At 41.4% G+C, this 20,094-nt stretch overlaps 1 protein-coding gene and 2 long non-coding RNA genes across 6 annotated transcripts in view; 2 read left to right on the top strand and 1 right to left on the bottom strand.

Moving 5' to 3' along the window:
* LOC125631407 (uncharacterized) overlaps nucleotides 1-7,160 on the top strand; it is a 159,255-nt gene extending 152,095 nt beyond the window's left edge. For all 3 annotated transcript variants that reach the window (XR_007354943.2, XR_007354942.2, XR_007354941.2), the window contains one exon: nucleotides 7,073-7,160. This is a non-coding gene — a long non-coding RNA (uncharacterized LOC125631407). The remainder of the gene's footprint in view (nucleotides 1-7,072) is intronic.
* A 488-nt stretch (nucleotides 7,161-7,648) lies between these two features.
* LOC142071201 (uncharacterized) lies at nucleotides 7,649-15,175 on the bottom strand. Its single transcript, XR_012667243.1, has 3 exons — nucleotides 15,090-15,175; nucleotides 11,082-11,196; nucleotides 7,649-8,547 (listed from the first exon to the last, which is right to left on the bottom strand). It is a non-coding gene; the product is annotated as an uncharacterized LOC142071201 (long non-coding RNA).
* The window catches only part of ZNF804B (zinc finger protein 804B), a 353,090-nt gene continuing 347,270 nt past the window's right edge, over nucleotides 14,275-20,094 (top strand). The window contains exon 1 of one of the 2 annotated variants that reach the window (XM_048836951.2): nucleotides 14,275-15,185. In XM_048836951.2, the coding sequence (XP_048692908.2) occupies nucleotides 15,078-15,185 (108 nt within the window). In that variant the 5' untranslated portion in view covers nucleotides 14,275-15,077. The remainder of the gene's footprint in view (nucleotides 15,186-20,094) is intronic. The other variant, XM_075125868.1, reaches the window with a different exon arrangement.

Here is a 20,094-nt window from a genome sequence, read left to right as displayed (position 1 = left end):
GCAGCTTCCAAATAGCCTTCACATTGTAGCCCAATCAAGAACATAAGAATGGCCATACTGGGTCAGACCAATGGTCCATCTAGCCCAGTATCCTGTCTTCCATCAGAGGCCAATGCCAGGTGCTTCAGAAAGAAGGAACTAGGGTGACCAGATGCCTGATTTTATAGTGCCGATTTTTTGGTCTTTTTCTTATATGGGCTCCTATTACACACACACCCACACCCCACCCCCGTCCCGATTTTTCACACTTGCTGTCTGGTCACCCTAGAAGGAACAGAACAGGTAATCAAGTGATGCATTCCCTGTTGCCCATTCCCAGTTTCTGTAATCTAATCTAGGAACACAAAAAGTATGGATCACTATGCCCAGGTCTGCAAGACAAAGCAAGGAGTGAATATTTTTAGCTAGGTAGAGCCACATTCTAGCTGTTATAGTTTATTTGAGCATCCATAGGGCCCTGAGACACTATCTTAACTATTGGCAAGCAGATGCCCTCTACCAGATCCTCAAAATACTTTCCTTTTCTGATTAGTATTCTCTCTATTTTATCCCAGTACATCTTGAGCCAGCTATTTTTCATCCAGAGTTCAAATTCCACCCCCACCCGCTGAAACGGTAAAACAGCTAGGAGACAATATTGTTCATTCTTGAAGAAGGGAGGGACAGCATGGGGTTGATAGCACTGTAATACATGGGGTCTAACAATTTCCTCTAGTGGCTTTATATAGATCAAGAGAGAGGAAAACACGATTTAGCCCTGTGTAATCCCACTCTAGATAGCTTTTAGGGAAGAGGAGCAGCTCCTCATTACAACTTTTTGGGCTCTGTCAGAGAAAAACAACTGTAGCCCACCTGACTTGACTCTGTCCGTTCCATCCAAGTCTCATAGGCAAGTCAATAGTCCTGTACCTTATGACTGACTGACTGGTGTCAAAATCTGCTGATAGCTCAAGCAAACATTATCATGGATGCGTTGCCTAAAGCCATACGACGAAAATCTGTCGGCACAATCAGCACCATCTCTGTACCAGAGAACAACTTGCTTTTTGTTCTATTATATTTTATACTGAGTGCTAGGTTGCTCAGTTTGGGGGGGAAATCACCTTGGATGTGGAAAGCATATGAAGAATGGAAAATGCCAGCAATTTGACACTGGCATTGATTGCTGTTGCTTGTCAATCAAGAGAATTTACATGTCCAGCCACATTGGTAGATCTGAGATGCAGAATCAATATTTACAGATATTTTTAATTCTAGTCTTTGGCCAGAAATGCAAATCTGAAGCTATCACATTTTCAAATAATGTATTCTGTGTAGCAAATTTCAGTCCCAAGGGTCTGATATATTAAAATGACCCACAGTTCATTTGAAATGTGTTAATAATAAAATAATGGCAATGTCATAATTATTTTAGAATGCATTCTTAAATACATTCTGTGAAATCCTGCAGTCTTCCGTACAACACCCACCATCTTCCTGACTGCTTAATGAGTGGTTGACAGTTACAGTGCCTCCATCTTGTGGTAAACTTGAGGAATTGATCTTCTTTAGTACTCTCCCAAAATTAAATCCAAAAATATTATGATTATACAGATCTGCCTAGGTATAGGACCTGATCCCACAACGCTTAGTAGGGCAAAACCCCTCTGACTTTTCTCAGATTCCATTTTGCAGTTGTCAGCTAGGGCTGTCCTTTCTCCATCTGACCCCTTCATTCTGCCTGGCTGACAGCAGAAAGAACTTGCCTTTCCTGAAGGAGTCAGGGAGGCACGGTGCTTCTATAAAGTGATTGTTCATACTGTAAATAAATAATAGTATTTAGGCTTCCAGAATTCTAACTACTTATATATACCTGTCACAGCAGACACTCTCGATTAACATAATTCCATTGCACTATTAAATAACATTTCTTAAAGCTAAAACATCAAAGCAGACTTCTTCAGTTACCTTAGTTGACTACTAGCACAGATACAGATTTAACGTGTGTGTGTGTGTGCTTTTGCGTGAACACCTCTCTCTGCTTTAAAATGCAATTGTTCAACTTGGGTGAGTGCCACATGACAACAGAAGCTTTGCACTCTCCACGGAAGAGAGCCTTATGGTTGGTGCTATACAGAACACAGAAGATAACCAGTTCTTTTCTTCTTTCTAATTCAGACAGACGCTACAGTTCAGACTCTTACAGACTAGGTTATCGGTTGAAGGTCTAAGCTCAATGTGGGGCAGATACATCACTTTTGATTTGGTTTTGACAAACAGTTTTCTCTTTGAGGTTCTGTCTCTGAAATGCTGCTTTGAAGCAGTGTGTTTTGAATATAGAAAGGATGCCATTTAGGGGGCAAGCCAGCTCTGTGGCTGAGAAGGTCCCCTCTCCAAGCAGAGCCAGTGTTCTCCTGCACAAGAGGTGGCTTGAGTAGATGGATTCTCACAGACAGACTGTACTCCTTGCCCACTATGGACTTTATCTCCCTGCATGGAGGGAAACAAGCCATGTGTATGGGATGAGTTTCTGATTATGTCAGAGTAGCCTTTATTGACTAGCTCTGCAGTTGCTCTCTCCCCATCTCTGCAGGGTCAGTGGGATGGGGAAACTTAATCAGAAATGTAAACTGGAGATGGGGAAGTCATTTATTTGCTCTCCATTCCTTTTGAGCGCAGCTGAGATAATGTGGATGGAAGGCTGGTTGCAGTTCCTTGATTCAAGGCCACCTAATCCTGGCACAGATTAGGGCCTGTACAGCAGCAACCCTGTCTTTTACCAGTGGCATTAGGTGCCTCCCCTTTCCCTTTACACTGGGGCTGGTAAGAACACAGGAGGTAGCAGAGCAGCCTTAGTCAGTAGACTGCCCCTGCTCAGGGAGGATTCTCCACTGGACTTTTCTGGTCTCTTTGGGACACTAATGTGGCATAAAATGGCCTTACCAGACCTGGGAGTCAGGCCCTAGGATGAGAAAATTATACAAGATACAGGAGCTGAGAGGGAACCAATGGAGGAATATGAAGAGGGGCTGACTTGGTCAGAGTGGGATAAAGGCCACTGATGTAAATGAGAGATTATGTTAAGAATAGGTACAATATTGGAACACAAGAAAGCCTGCTGTTTGGTGAATGAACAAACAATCCAAACATTGCAATGATTTTGGGAAAAAATATCAAAAATATATGAAAGGCCCACATTTTTACAAAAAATGGAACAGTCTGATAGTCATTTTTTTCACAAAAAGTCTTTCTGTTGAAAAGGGCTTTTTTTTTTTTAAAGGGTGAAAAAATAATTCATAAAATTTTGACCAGCTCTGCTAGAGAGCAAGGACAAACTGAGTTATGGGATACGTCTTAACTATTCCTTAACAGCCAACCAGCCTGTAACACTGACAGTGGCACACTGTACTATCCCAGGGAACTTCCTCCTGCTTCTAATTGATAAGGGAACACACAACATATTAATCTTTCATGTAGCATTGTGCCACATCCATCCATGGAGTAAGCTCATCTAATTCAATGGAGTTGAGGTGAGGCTGAATTTGGCCCACCATCTATATTTTGCAGACAGTCCATGTATTGACCTGGCCTGAGGGGGGTACTTCTTGAGTTACCATGAGTCTTCAGAGACTACTCTGTTTTTGCCCACATATTGCCAGTGAGGCAAACACACAGCTCAATAGTAAAGCTAGCCCTCTCCATCAACCATGTTTTCCCTCATTTGCTTGCTCACATATGCAGTCCTTGCACTGTCACGGCCTTCTGTACTTGACATCTTCAAACGTGAATTATAAGTTACTCTTGTACTTAGCACAGTGTCTGCATATGGACTTCAAAACATGCATAAGCTTTGTCCGTGGGTACAGCACTGTGATTTTTGCCCTGACCATGCCTCTCCCACATAAAACATATATATAATATATACATGTAGTGTGAGAAACATAGAAGAGCATGTAAGCAGTGTCTGGCCAGGAGTATTTAAAAGCCACCTGACAAGCAAATATGAGCAAGAGAAAATAGCTTTATTTAGCTCTGAAATGAATAATCACAGATTTCCAGAACATATTTACCCTGTTTTCATAATTCTCTGTTCTGAGGTCCCACAGTGAAAACAGAGTACCTCAGCATGAAACTAGTTTGATATTAGATATGGTTCAGGTTGCCTACAAGCTGCACATCTTCTTCCCAATCTAAAGCCTCAATTCTGCAAAGACTTATGCATGTGCATAATTTTACTCATGTGAATAGTCCCAGTGCAGCCAATGGTATTACTCAATATTTAAAGGTAGGCAAATAAGTATGTGTTTGGAGGACTGGGGCCTATGTTTTCACCTGGTTCTTTGTAAGGAAATTGGACATATGACAATTAGAACAGTTTAGATAATACTTAGACCTGCCATGAGTGAAGGGGACTGGACTAGATAATTTATCAAGGTCCCTTCCAGCGTTACGATTCTATGATTCTAACAGGAAAATGTTCTGAGGGGGAAAAGAGATATAACTGAGAATCTGAAAATCCCACTTTCATGTACTGTGTGTGCTTCTATGTTGAGCTCTTTCATAATCTGCAGAATGCTTTTCACACAATCATCTCTGGCAAGCACAGTAGAATTGAAATATATATTGGCAGTGTCCCAAGGCAGGTTCAATGCACACAGTAGCATTTAGAAGTAACTTTATTAATGAAAATGATGATAAATAAAAATTGCATTTGTTTTTGTCCTACAAGCACCTTTAAGTTGGCCCTAGGCCTTTGGAGAATATATACTTGCTTCAGTCTACCTTTTTGTCACCACCATGTGGTGGGACTCAATAGCATAGATACAAAGAGAAGAGGAATACTTGTGGCACCTTAGAGACTAACATGCCACAAGTACTCCTTTTCTTTTTGTGAATACAGACTAACACGGCTGCTACTCTGAAAAGAGAAGAGGGCTTCTCTAATAAGTTATCTACATTATGGATTGATTCCTGTGTATTCTGTTCCTTTCTTTTTTTTTTTTAAGTAAATTTCCCTGAAATCCATCTATTTGTAATATAAATCCTTAGTGAATTTTGAACGTTCCTTCATTAAATGTTAATGTTTTCAAGAAGATTGTATGCCTCATGTTGAGGAATTTATTGCCTTTCTTCATAGGTTTAACAAAATGTTATTTCTTTGCTTTTTCACCTGAGGTTCAATGCCACTTGCACATTTTAATAAAATTAAATAAATACCAATATTCCCATTTCAAATATTATCTAATCTAACATTTTGAATATTAAATTTTCTCTTATTCAAGTTAAATCCTACCACGGGGCATTAAAACATAGCATACAATTTCTAATTTTTATTTAATTCATTTTCAAATACTGAGTTTGCATAAATTATATTTAGGTGCCAATTTAGTGCCAGATCCTGAGGTGTACTGAGAACCTACAATTTCTATGGAGATCAGCTGATTTTTAGTATTTACCTCAATGGGAGCAGAAACATACCCTCAATATGAAATGCTACGCTCCTATTTCCTTTTTACTTCTGACAATAAAATTATCCATATATGTTTATTCATTACACTTTTGGGTTTCAAGACCAGAGTAGACAGAAGTCTAGACTAGTGAAGAGCTTAGGAGAAAAACAAAATAATTATTTAGTTAAATTCACCTGGTTCTCTTTCCTCTTCTAATTGTATCTGATTCTCATGGTTAAAGAATTCCTCATCCCAAGCTAGTCTATTATTTCTGGAACTTGTAGAAAGGTTAGTGAGTCTCCAGAGTTGTGATTACTTTTTCTAGTTGACATTTATTGATCTCATTACCTTCACGCTCATATTTCAAAAACTTTTTTTCATTTTGTTACCATTTCAAAGATGACAGAAATGCTGCAGTGCTCACTCTATTAGAACTGTATGTAATTAAAATGTGTACACTGTGTTTCATCAGAACTTCACTGTCAAAACCTCAGCATGTGTTGTTTACAAATTATAGTGTTATAATTAGAACCCAAAATTACTGCAAAAATAAAAACTGAATTTATATTTAATTAAGCATCTATTTTACTTTTGCTCTTCAGTACTGTGACACCCTTGGCCACAAAGCAAGTTGTCACTGTAATATACCTAATGTGAAATTCACCACTGTGAGGAAGCCGGCAGAAGTCCACTTAAGCCATCTTTTGAGGTTGTAAATTGGAATTACAGGGGAGCTGTTCTTCTTCTAGCCCTCTGCTCAGAGGAGAATTTCACACACTGATCTCATCACTCATTTGTTTTTCTGTTTTCAATTATCATTGAAATGTTTACATCATTGCAAAATTCTGTCTCCTCCCCTGTTCTACTCCAAGGTACAATGACATTCTACAATGATCCAGGAATAAGGAATCTTAAAACTATTTTTTCATAGACAACTAATAATGTAGGGATATTCATGTTCAATTAGTATCAGAATTATGAAGAACGCCAACTGGCAAAACTGCTGTCAACCTAAAATTTCTCTGGTGTGCGATATCTTTCTTTGTAAAAGCTCTTTAAAGGTTGTCTGCTGATGAACTATCAAGGACTACTGATAAAATGCTGTCACCATGATACGTGCATAACTAACACCGTGGTCTCCTGGTGGTGCATAATAAAATCTATAGAAATATATAGAGATGCTGTAGGTCGTGCAGCAGTCCAAGTGGTGCCTGAGTAAACATCTAGTTTAGTGGATGTGAGTTTTGTTGATTAAATGTAGTCCTCAGTGGAAGTTTGCCAATATCATGCCCCCAACCCCAAAATGATAGTTCAGTGTGATTGACAGCCACTGCTAAAGGGAAGCAAGGACTGGAATACCAAAGGTACTTTGACAGGGTTGTGGGGGGAGCACTCCAGAGGGGGAGAGAGAGAGCAGGAAATAAACAGGCATGGAGATTTATGGCCATTTTAAGCCTTTTTCTTTTTCATAATAAAGAACATTATATTTGGCTGTATATTGATTCCAGATTTTAAAATATCTCTGTCCGTTCCTGGCTGAGGGCGAGAGACATAAGCCAGATTTATTAGTGGCTGTTTAGCAGACTTTACATTAACTTTTCTCCTATTGTGTTCATACTAAATAGTTGTTTACTCATTTTCAGGCCTCTGGCCAGAGGCACTTGGTGAACTGCCATGTGAAGTGCCCACCCATAAAGAAGTGGATGGTCCCCCTTCACTGATATGTTTGCTTCCTGTGGCTGGAATATACGTGAACTGTTGCCACAGGAGTGGCAGAAAAGTCATGTGCTTTGCATCTTCAGCATTCTTCCTCCACCAACTTCTCCACGCCTTTTCCTGAGTTGCGTTCTTGTGAACTTAATAAAAAGTGCTGCACCTTCTTTACTGGCAAACATGACTCCTGAGTCCTTCATAAACCTTACAGGCACGACGGCCAGTTCACAGTCCCCTGAGCCTTCGGCGGTACCCTTTTAAACTAACTTATGTGTGTGGACAATTTGTGGATGTCTGATGGCAGGGCAACATGGATGATGACTAAAATGTCAAGATAAAGTAAAACACAGTGCCAGTCAATGGGGACAATATTGTGAATATTAGGGCAGATACATGAATATGTGACATCTTGACCATGTAACATAAATATCAATGCAGATAATACCAGGAGAGGAGGAGATCGAATGCCCTTACCTCTAGGAAAAATCCAAAGGAGGGAAGTCTTCATAATTCTATTGTGTAGGCAGGTTTTGCTCCACTGTAGAACGGTTAGGGAGTTCTGGCCCCAGAGAGGATCTGTTAGCGCAGGGGAGGGCAAACTATGGCTCGTGGGCTGGATCTGGCCATTAGGGCTTTCAATCCAGCCCACGGGATTGCCAGCTCCATGGGGCAGCGGGGCTAAGGCAGGCTCCCTACCTGCCCTGGCTAAGAATCCAATGTCAGAGCAGACTTGATGCATCCATGTAATAGGGAGTCCACCTATGTGCTGCCTCCACCCCTTGGTTGGTAGAATTTTATCCCAGATATTACAAGCCACCCGTAAAATGGTGTTCGCTGGAACATTTTGCGCCATGCATGCACGCAACATGTCTGAAAAGTGTAAGAAGCCAACTGTGGACAATAGCCCCAGTAGTCTGTAGACTGGAGTGACCATAAACATCTACCTTACAAATGAAATTATTCAACTTTATGCTCAATTTATGACATTAGCATTTTGTGTGAAAAGCCTCCAAGTTTGCCCAGTCTGAGGAGCATAGTGTCCATGTTTCACAACTACGCAACAGTACAAAGATGATACAGCTTGAATAGATCCTGAACTTGATTGTCATGCCAAGATGATGTTGACTCCTTATTGGTTTTAAACGACCCATGGCAAATGCTGCGATGCCAATCCGGTGGAGAACCTCCATGTGAGGGTTGGAGGAACTCGTGAGTAGAGAACCCAAATAGGAAAAGTTGGAGACTGCTTCGACAGTTTGATTATTCAAAGAGATTGGAGTCATGTGTGGATCTGATCCTAGATGGGTGCAGCTTTCTCTTTGACCACAAAACATGTAGGCCAACGTTAGCCGACTCCTCCTCCATTAGCTGGAGTACCTTGCAAAACCTATCGGGGCTCTGTAAACTAGAAAGAGCAACGTCATCAGCATAGTCAAGGTCTGAGAGCAAGAAATCACCAATTTTAATGCCTATGGAGCTGATGGAATGCTACCTTATGAAATCCATTGCCCAAAAAAAGAGTGCAGGGGTAAAGACACACCCCTGCCTAACACCAGATTTAAAAGGTGTGCTGGTTAATATACCCTGATTTTAATTTAACTCTTTGACAGAGTCTTCCTGGAATAAGGAGGAGATGTCGCCTCGCCTGTACTTCCACAGTTTTCTTTCTCTGCATAATATGGGAGAGCTAAGAGTAACAGCTTAGACAACCTTTCCTTCTGTTTACATCTAAGCTTTAATGTCATTTTAATAGAGTTGTTTTGCATTTAACATTCAGTTCTAGTTCCCCATTCATATGGACAAGAATATAATAAAGCAGCTTTATGCAGTTTTTCGATATCCAGATCATCAGCACATCTATAGTTTGCAAATACAAGGAGACTGAACAGAGTAAAGACCATCACAGAGAAATCAAAATTTGAGTTACCTCTCTTACAGATGTCTGTCTAATGAACTTTTCTTTATAAAATTTACTATTAGGCAAATGTAATATAAAGAGATATATTGAAATGAAGAGTATGTTCGTTCTTCATAAAGAGATTGAGGTATTAAATATTTATAAAAACATATTAAACTGGCAAGTGTATGAAAACATTACTACATCTTCATCACTTTCACATCTGATCTTTATATAAAGAACCTCTTTGCTATAAAGATAGGACCGAATTGTAACATTGGAGTCATTCTCTACAATTTTCACACCAGTGGCTACATATTATTCTTTAGCTTTTCCTAATTCACAGCACAACTAACAGTGATGAGAAACCAATGAATACTACTTCTTAAAGGAAAGGGTCATGATATCAGTGGACACTCTTACCCACTGGAAATATTGGGCTTTTGCTGTGGAGTCCTTAACTGAACTGCTCACTGGTGTGAAAGGGATTTATTCAGCATTCTTCTGAAAATTATAGATGATTAACTGTTCAGTACTTAGCTGGTTAAGAAATGGTCAGTTTGAGTGGCTATTACCTATGTAATATTTAACACTTTCCTTATTAAAATTTTTATTTAATTAACTAGTCCTCACAGTAGCCTTGTGAGTAAAACAAGTACCATCTCACTTTTTTTTTTATCAATAATGGGGAAACTGATGCAGAGTGGCTGCCCAAAGCCACAGAAAAGATTCCATGTCACAGCAGAGTTAGAGCTCAAGTGGGTGAATTAATTCTCAGTCAGCTACACAAATTACTACATCTGACCCCTCTCAAAGTCAGTGGGATTTTGGGGCCAATAAGGAAAATGGGCCTACCACTCTCCTGCTTTAGCGCAACCACCATTCAGAGTGTGGCATTTTACCAACTATGGAATGAATTGCAAGCTATAATATATAAACTGACTAGTCAGCACTTGTGGATTTCCGAATGCTCCACCCAAGGTAAAGTGATGTCAGTTTCCACAGTAACCAATGAATAAAACAACCTAATTTATCTACACTGTTTTAAGGATATTAAAAATATATAGATACAAGGGTGTTGGGGTTATGGTCTAGTAATGGGCATCAATTAGTTGCAAGGAACTCAAACATTTTAATCCCAGATTTAATATTTATCTCCTCTGTGGCAGCAGGTAACATGTACTTTAGGCCAGCGTTATCAAACTTGGCTGCTTAAAGTCAAGCATTTACAGATATATTTTGGCACCAAAGTATGTAGTCTAATTTTCAGAAGTTCAGGGTTCCTAAAGCTTTAATAGATGTTTAGAGGAGAGCAGCACCTATGAAAATCAGATCACTTTTAGGGTATGACTGCACTGTAGAATTAACTCTCTCAAGTTAGCCTCACTTGAGTGAGAGTTGCCACACTGAAATAACACTCAAGCTGTGTAGCCACACTCTCACTGTACTCATTCGGGTATGGCACTAAAGATTTCTGGAGGCATATCCCAGGGGGGCATTCTTTGCACTGCTTTAAACTGAGCTGCTCTTTCATTTCTTTCCCAGGGAATTATGGGAGGACTTGTCTATCCTTTCTGGGCACTAGAAGGAAATGTGGGAAGGCACTGGAGGAATAGTGGCACTTGAGTGGAACTAGCCTGCATCCCCATGGCAGAGAGATCATGTTAGCTGCTGATGAATTGTGTTCACTTGGAATTTAGCCAATAGCTCCTAAGGGGCCAGCTAACTTGAGTTAAAAGTGTGTGGATAGAATCTGAGTTGGGAACAACACTTGAGTTAACTTTTCAGTGAAGATAAACACTTATGTAGGTAGCTAACTTCAGACATAAGTTTGAAAATTTTGGTCTAAACCTTTCTGTCTTAGCTTCTCCTTATTCAGACAAAACTGACTTCAATGAGACTTTTGCTTGAATAGGGATTTCAGGATCTGATTCTGTAAAATGGAGATAATAATACCTCTCAAGAGACTGTAAGGATTAATTAATGTTTATAAAGCAATTTCAAGGTAATAAATGCTAAGTGCACTTATTAATAATACCAACCTTATGTAAATTGAGTGGACAGATGAGCTGGAGAACATTTCATTATTCCAATTAACATTACAGACAGATGACCTGATTCCCTGCTTCCTTGCATCTTGAGAAGTCACTTACACATCTGCAAAGGGAGCATAGAGTGGGTGTAAAATGTTACCAAAGCAGAATAGTAGCATTTTACACCAATTTACACAGCTAGAAATGACAACATGTGGTCCAAGGCAGTGGAGAATTAGGCCCAGACAGTATAAAGTATCTTGAATATAATTAAGAATCAAAATTCTGGATTACCTGTGATTAGTGAAAGGATGGCATAGTACCTCCACAGCCTTGATGTACTGTTTAGAGACTGACAATTTCTAGTTGTTCCATTTAACAACTATTAGTCTCCTCATGATTGTATCTACCAAGTTGTTCATAAAATAGATCCAGTTAGTAATATTTATTATTCCCCGATCTTGCAAGTTGGAATGAGCCTAAAATGAATTTTAGTTATCAAAATACAGCAGAGTCAATTGAGCCCTTCCCAGGTGGATAAAATGAGTACTGTGCACTCCACTCTGTGGCCAAACATGTTCCTTACACACAACCTCGGGGAATGAACTGGCCAAGCTTTGTGAGGTTTGACGAGGAAAATATTCTCCCTGTCCTACCAGGCCGTGAAGCTACTGCACATCCACTGCTACATGTTCAAGGCTGTAGCTCCCTAAGCAGGTGGTATGGGTTAGCCAATCCAGCTGTGTCGTTGCCACCCACCAAACCCCTCTGCCTTCTAGAGTGGAAAGAGTACAGGTCTCTGGGGTGTAAAAGGTGTGAACTGCTCTACATCCTCTCTTTAACTTCACAGTGGAATTGCATCACTTCCACAGTGTGGGAGGCTGTTCATGGCACTTTATGGATTGAAGGAATCTGGCCTTCTGTGTGGATCTTTCAGATGGGTCCTTAAATTGCTTTCATGATCTGGAAAATGAGAATGATTCTCCATGATATAAATGACACACAAAGCAAATTTACTCAGTTCACAGCTGAGAAAGATGTTTTTCTAACTGCCAGATCTGCAAACTCAGCCTTGCATCTGAAAGTCAAGCTGCAGGCCAAAATTCTACCTAAAGTTACATCTTTGCAATGCTATTGTTTGAAATAGGGTTGCAAAGAAATAAATTAGGGAAGAATTACCTCTACCATTGGAATGTGGTTAACAATTCTGTTAATCAGCTGTATAAATCATAGAAAGAATAATTTCTGGCTCACTCTCACAGCTCTGTTAGCTATGGAGTGCTAACAGGAGAAAAATAGTAAAAACATTTCTGTCACTAGCATAAAAGGATGTCATTCTTAGTTAACACAGAAATCAGGCCTTTTGGGTAACAGACTACCATTTGCACATATCACTTTCCATAGTAGAACCACACTTAAAAAACAAAAGGAGTACTTGTGGCACCTTAGAGACTAACTAATTGGTTAGTCTCTAAGGTGCCACAAGTACTCCTTTTCTTTTTGCAAATACAGACTAACACGGCTGTTACTCTGAAACTTAAAAAACAGTGGCTCAATCCTGCTTCCATTAAAGTCAATGATAGTTTGGACATTGTTTTCAGATGCAATTCAATTTGGTCCCAAAGTCTGGTTTGTTTTATAAAAATATTAATGGACTCAAGTCACTTTTCCCAATATAAAATATATAAATATTAATGGGCCCAAATATAGCATTTTTACTTGTGTGCTTGACCAGCATTTCTCCCCACCCACACCCCCAATAACTGACAGTATGGTGATTAATTGTCACTCTTCACCCCAGGATCCTTTAATTTCAATAATTCTCTATGAATTCAACTATGCCTATAGTTTTAAAAAACATAGAGGATCCTTTAGGATGAAAAACACTACATAAATGTAGAATATTATTGTTTCTGTATAGTTAATTTTTATGTTCTAAAGTTGCCTTTTAAGACTCATTTTGCAAGGCTGTCAGCCCTATTTTGTTCTCTCTCTAGGTGTGTGTATATATGTGTATGTATGTATATATCTATATATTAAATCTAGTGTTAGATACAGTACGTGAAATGTTTTCAAGTATGTTCAATCAAGATTATGTAGTACATGAATACCTTATCAACACTATTTAATTGAGAAAGTCAAAGCAAGACAGTTGAACTGTCACAGCCATATGATCTTCTAAGTTTTGATATCCTTATTACAGCATTTGTCTTGTGCAAAAGAAATATATACCTTCAGATTCCTAAACTAGAACTTGCCAGGTTTACTACTTTAATTCACTATGTCTGGAAGTACAGAGGATCTTATTGGGTTTGTAAAAGGAGGATTCCTAAGCAGTTTCTACTTATACTGGATATATAAAATATAGAACACTATTCTGGAAACAAATATGCAACTTACAGGTAATTACTAACACTTCGTGCTTTATTTTTTAATGAATTAGCTGAATTATAGTTCATCTGCAGAGACAATGCTTATCCATTGATGAAATGAAGCTCAGGTTGCATAGCAAGCTAGGAGATTTATGGTGAGTGTACCGTGCAAAGAGGAAAGTGACAACCTGTTTTAGCTGCCTAATGCAGGAAACGTTTCATGCTTATAGTACTATGTAAATTATTTAGGTTGTAAGTGACACCACCCACCTAAACTCGTGAGCTTTTTTTTGGGAGGGGGGGCCGGCGGAAGGAAATCATGACAAGGGCAGAGACAGAAGTTGGGAAGATTTCCAGGCAGTTTGCTCAACTGTGAGACACGTGCAACTTTAGCCTCTCTCATCATTGTCCCCTGTAAATCTGCGCTTCTAGTCAACAGTGGCAGGAATCTCTTCCTTTCTCGGCTGCTGGGAGACGGCGATCATTCATCCCTCCCTAGTACAGCCAGGGCGAAGGAGAAAGCCTAATTTCGGCTGCGGGGGCCCGGGCTACTACACCAGGTGGCTGCAGAGAGGAATTTCCTTCCGTCTCAAGCAGCCCGAGTCCAACCCCCCCACAAGCAGCCTGATTCCCGGCTGGTTTGCTTCACAGGGAAGGGCCCCATTGCACTTCAGCGCCACTCATCGGGTAGGAATGGCTGGGAGACCATCGTGTCCCCCTTTGATACCATACCTTGGACGCAGCCGGGGGGCTTGAGGAGCTCAGTCCTAGCCAGCTGGGGAGCTGTGGCGGCTGCCTTCAGCCTGGAAGGGGGGCGGGAAGGAGTGAGAGGGGGGCGGAGAGACAGGCACGGAGGGAGCGGCTGAGAGGACAGTGCCGGTCCTGAGCAGAGGAGCTGGGCCGAGGATGGTGCCGGCGCTCGGGGGCTCCTCGCAGGCTGACCGCGTTACGCAGGGGCCAGCCGCGGCCGTGCTGCCCCCGCCCGTGTGCGCCTCTCCCGCCGCTGTCCCTGCTGCTCCGAGCCCGCTCGGCAGCGCAGCGGCCAGGGGCAGCTCCCACCTGCTGCCTCGCTCGCGGGCCGGCTGAGGGGCTCTCCCGGCGCCGCCCCGCCCCGCCCCGCGCTAAGGCGCTGGCCGCAGCGGCGGCGGCACCTGAAGGACTTTGGTGCCCAGGACTCGGAGCCAGCCCGCTGCAGGCAGCGCCCCGCCGGGCGGCGGGACCGGCCATGGGGACCGGCTGCCGCGGAGAAACCCCCGCCTGGCTTGCGCCTGCCGGTGCCCGCGCCTGGGGGGTGCGGGGCTAGCGAGGTGCCGCCCCCGGCCTGGAAGTTGCGCCCTGCCCTGGTTCCTGGCGGAGCTGCCGGAGCCCCGCGGAACAGCATGCGGACTGGCCGCTTCCCGGCTCCCCTCGCCGCGCTCGGGCTGCCGCTGCTGCCCTCGGCGCATCCTGCTGCTGGCAGCTGTAAGGCGGGCGCTGGGGGAGAGATCGTCGCCGCTTCACGCCCGCGGGGTCCCCAGCGGGGGTAGCACTTGCTCCTGCTGGTGTTGAGCAGGGGCCAGCCCGCGTTTCCCCCCCGCAAGCAGCGCACGGCGGGGCTGAGCCCCTGCCCCGTCCTCGGCCCGTCCGGACCCGCATGGCGTGCTACCTGGTCATCAGCTCCAGGCATCTCAGCAACGGGCACTACCGTGGCATTAAAGGAGTCTTCAGGGGACCGCTCTGCAAGAAAGGCGCTCGCTCCCCGGTAACTGGCATTGCTCATTCCCTTACACTCCGTCAGGTAGACACACCAAGGGGGGGGGGGGGGGGGGACACGCACCAGGATCGTGTATCACCACATAGCCGCGCACCGGGAGCGGGGAGGAGGGGGTGTCTCTGTACTGCTCTGCCTAGGCACGAGCGAGAGTCGGTCATCTGCGTGTTTTACACAGATCTGCTGTTTCTGTCACTCTGCCTCTGTGTGCCACTTGGAAAAGTTTCTCCCGAGACAGTTATTTGTGATGTGAGCGGCTGAGATGAAGGGGTTTTGCAGTGGCTCTGTTGCTTTGATGGGGGGGGGATTTCCTCCTTAACGCTTTGTAGCCAGGTGAAACAAACTGAAAGCTGTTGGGGTTATTTTTGTAGATGACTGCTGAGTTGCAGCAGCTTTTTGTTTTACAGAAAAGTTAGCCGGTGAGATGAGGCGCTGTAACGTTTGCCTGCTCAGATTCAGGTATACTGGCTTAGTAGATTATGCAATGTGTAGACAGAGGAATGCTCAACCTTTATTTGTTTTCCTGTCTGTTAAAACTGAACTTGTATGTCGCATCTATTTGACTTTGGGGTAAAAGCACTACCTATCAAGACCAATCCTGGAAGATGATATCGAATTTATCAAGTTTGGGGGTAGGTTGCTAAAAATATAGGCTGTCAAGATGTTTAAACAAAACATTTCTGGGTTGCTAAAAGGCATTTTATACCACTTAGTATCTGACATGGTAGGTGACCTTAAAGACTAAGAATTCATGGGACAGGTTTGGTACTAGTTCCCCTTCTTTAAGATGGCTGTAAAAATAAGGTAGAGAATCCTGCTAAACCCAGGGTTGTGAGTTCAATCCTTGAGGGGGCCATTTAGGGATCAGGGGCAAAAATTGGGGATTGGTCCTGCTTTGAGCAGGGGGTTGGACTAGATGACCTCCTGAGGTCCCTTCCAACCCTGATATTCTATGATTCTGTGAATCATACCAAGAGAAGGTACTGTAGGTCTGATTCCGGTTGTTGCTTGTTAGTTATAAGAATGACTAAAATGCACGGTCTCTTTGTAATGCTTTAATCTGAATAATTATGGTGACATAATTATTTTTAAGTTGTTCAGTGACTGAAATGTAATTGTTCCATTCACAAACCTATTAAAGCTGAAGGTGTAAACTACATATGGATACTGAAGCTCAGAGAACATAAACATAGCTTATAATTATAGTACACTGCTAGTGTATAATAAGTGAAATCCTGTTCCCATTGATGTCCCTGGCAAAACTCTCATTGACTTAAATACAGCCAGATTTCCCCAATTGATGTGTATCAGTCTGCACTTTAGAAAATGCAGTTGTAATTAAAGTCCCTGCTTCCTATTTATTTCATAATTCAAAAACAATTCAATAGAGTCATCTGAATAATAATTCCATACGTAACTGAAATCTACACAGTGTAAGAGGGCAGGGTGCTGAGACCTCACATGTGGGGATTTTACTTCCATTGCTTTATTTTTATCACCAGTATAGTAAAACTGCTGGTATTGTATTCACCACAGTCTAATACTTTTTGAACTGTTTCAGGATCTCTGACCTAAGTGCCTCATCCAAACCCCTTTGAAGTCAGTGGAAGTCTGTGGATCAAGCTTTAAATATTTATAAAAATACACCTCTACCCTGATATAACGTGGTCCTTGGGAGCCAAAAAATCTTACCGTGTTATAGGTGAAACTGTGTTATATTGAACTTGCTTTGGCCTTGAGCATTTCCGTTATTAATAGTCACTTCCCGCCCCCTGACTGACCCCTCAGAACCCCTGACCGATCCAACTCCTCCCCCCCCCCCGCTCCCTGTCACCTGACTGCCCCAACCCCTATCCACACCCCTGACAGGCCCCTCCAGGACTCCCACGCCCTATCCAATGCCCCTGTTCCCTGTACCCTGACTGCCCTGACCCCAGAACCTCCGAACCATCCAACCCCCCCCCCCCGCTCCCTGTTCCCTGACCGCCCCCTGAGACCCTCTGCCCCTTATTCAACTCCTTGGCCCCAACCCGGCACCCTTAACACACTGCTCAGAGCAGCATGTCAGAGCCAGACATGCTGACGCGCTGATCTGCCAGAGCGTTCAGCCCCGCCCCCCAGAGCACTGCTTTACCGCTTTCTATCTGAATTTGTGTTATATCGGGTTGCGTTAAATCGGGGTAGAGGTGTGTGTGTATATATATATATATTTTCCTTATACAATGAGCTTGATTCTATTCTCATGTACACAAGTTTCACACCAGTATGAGTCTATTGATTTCATTGGAGCTTCTCCTGGCTTACATCACTGCTAGTAATAGCAGAATCAAGCTCACAGTATTTCATGTAAAACTCTGTAACAGAAGGTCTTGTAAAAATCCTCAGTAACAATTTATCTGTTTATGACTGCATGTACAAATGAATTGTGTCTCTGCGTGCATGAAATATGTATATTTGTATGTGCCATGCAACAGAGAAATAGAAAACACATATGGATTTTTTTCTCCTACTTTTCAATGATAGATTATCTAATATCCATAGTAAATGTTTTTCAAACTACTTTGGTAGCATTCTAATACGTAGGCCCAATTCTGCATTTCTTGCATTTATACATTCCTAGCACAAGGTGTTACAACTCTATGAATAGATTATTTGTGGTGTATTTAAAATGATATTTCTATCCAAGTTATAAAGAGAGGTAAAAAGTGGTGAATACCCTTTCCACCCACTCCCCCAAAAGGATCCAATATTATCTAAGTGGGAGATAGTTTAACTGTAACATTTTATATTTAGGTTTCAGAGTAGCAGCCGTGTTAGTCTGTATCCGCAAAAAAGAAAAGGAGTACTTGTGGCACCTTAGAGACTAACAAATTTATTTGAGCATAAGCTTTCGTGACGATGAAGTGAGCTGTAGCTCACGAAAGTTTATGCTCAAATAAATTTGTTAGTCTCTAAGGTGCCACAAGTACTCCTTTTCATTTTATATTTAGTAGAACTTTCCTTGTATTCAATTTATCAGTGCTCAAATTGGAAAAAAGTAATTGGAAATATGCACCCTAAAATTATAGTTGGAATATACTATTTTTTCGCCTTCCTCTGCAGCATGGGGCATGGGTCGCTTGCTGGAGGATTCTCTGCACCTTGAAGTCTTTAAACCATGATTTGAGGACTTCAATAGCTCAGACATAGGTGAGAGGCTTATTGCAGGAGTGGGTGGGTGAGATTCGGTGGCCTGCATTGTGCAGGAAGTCAGACTAGATGATCATAATGGTCCCTTCTGACCTTAATATCTATGAATCTACGAATCTATAGTTGGAATATACTATTTCCCTCTGTTTTCAACTTGTTTCCCTTTCTTTCAGCCTACAACCCTGCACAGTGGGGTATGATACCAGTCCTCTGAATCTAGGCACCAAATGAAATAAATGTAACATTTTTATTTTTCATTAGCATATACTTCCTTTGAGATAATCATGTAAGATTGTTTGGGAACCCAGAAGTAACTTTTGTTTTGATACAAGTATCAGACAGAAGAACAGGCACAATGAACAAGAAACTTTAAAAAAATAATTAAAAATAAATAGTTTGGCTTCTGGCCTGAGCCCCAGCGAGTCTAATGCTGGTGCTGCTTGGCGGACCTCCTGAAACCTGCTTGCGGCACCACAGGGGGTCCCGGACCCCTGGTTGAGATCCGCTGGATTAGACTAAGTCATGGGGAGATGGCTTAGTAGGCAAGTGATGGGAACACAGGTGTATGATAAATTAGCTTTATAAAGAATTCTCCTCTCACTTGTAGCAACATCATTAAATAAAAACTTAGCTAAGTTGCACTGACTTTAATCCTGGTCTAGTTCAAGAAATTTACAAGTTTTATTGGACTGTAATCACACCAAACCAATCAAATCTATATCTATATATTAATGTGCTATTCCTTTAAAAAAACAAAAAGGAAAAGAAAATGCTGGTATAAAGAAATGAGGTGGAGAAATCAAGCACTCAGATGTCAGAAAATTCAAAAGTTAAGGTTTTTTAGGAAGTAGTAGTTTTTTTATTTTTCTTTTCTTGCTCTCAGTGCTACCTGTAAATAATAATGTATCATTGCTTTTTATTAAAATACACCATAAAGTGTATACGATGTGTAATTTTGCTGAGTTAATGTTGGGAGTAAGCTTAAGTCTTGAATTTCTATACTTCGGAGTGCTTAATTTCTGAATCTGAATATTGCATCAACACTATTTTTTTACACTTAATCCAAGAATCTCTATTTTAAGTGGAAACATTGAACCAAACTTTAACAACAGAGTAATAACCAGTACCTACATAATTACATCTGTGGTCACTCAAGGCCAAGACTGGCTCACTTTACCCACACAAAACTCCAATTTACTCCAGTGTTATTATTCGTAAGTAAAATTACTCATGTCTTTTAAGTATTTGCAGGATTGAAACCTTCCTTGTAATCTACATTATAACCTGGAATGAGTTATGATTTAAAGTTTCAGAAGGGAAGTTCTGAGCATGAGACATGTATGTCTTCTGTACTATATTGTATTTGTGATTTTACTTAATAACAAAATTTAACTGTGAAAGATATAGGTTTATGTAATTTGTGGTATTTTTTTATGGCAATAGTCTTCAATATTCAATATTTATAATTTGCACCATTAAGTAATCCTAGGTTGATACAGTATAATTATGCATGAGTCTACATAGTCTTTAATGTATAATGTGTACTTTTCTATATTTAAAGAGTTCTGTATTAACAGACCATGAAATGTCAGTAGGCTTAAGGCTATGCTTTCAGAAATGAGAACAGTAGTGAATATTTTAAATACATTTATCAAATTTCATGGCTATGTGAACAAGGGTTTCTCAGATTGGATTCTTTCATAGTATTTAT

This window comes from Caretta caretta, chromosome 2 (genome assembly GCF_965140235.1).
Source record: "Caretta caretta isolate rCarCar2 chromosome 2, rCarCar1.hap1, whole genome shotgun sequence".
In the NCBI taxonomy this organism is placed as follows: domain Eukaryota; kingdom Metazoa; phylum Chordata; order Testudines; family Cheloniidae; genus Caretta; species Caretta caretta.
This window is presented reverse-complemented; position numbering and strand designations above follow the sequence as displayed.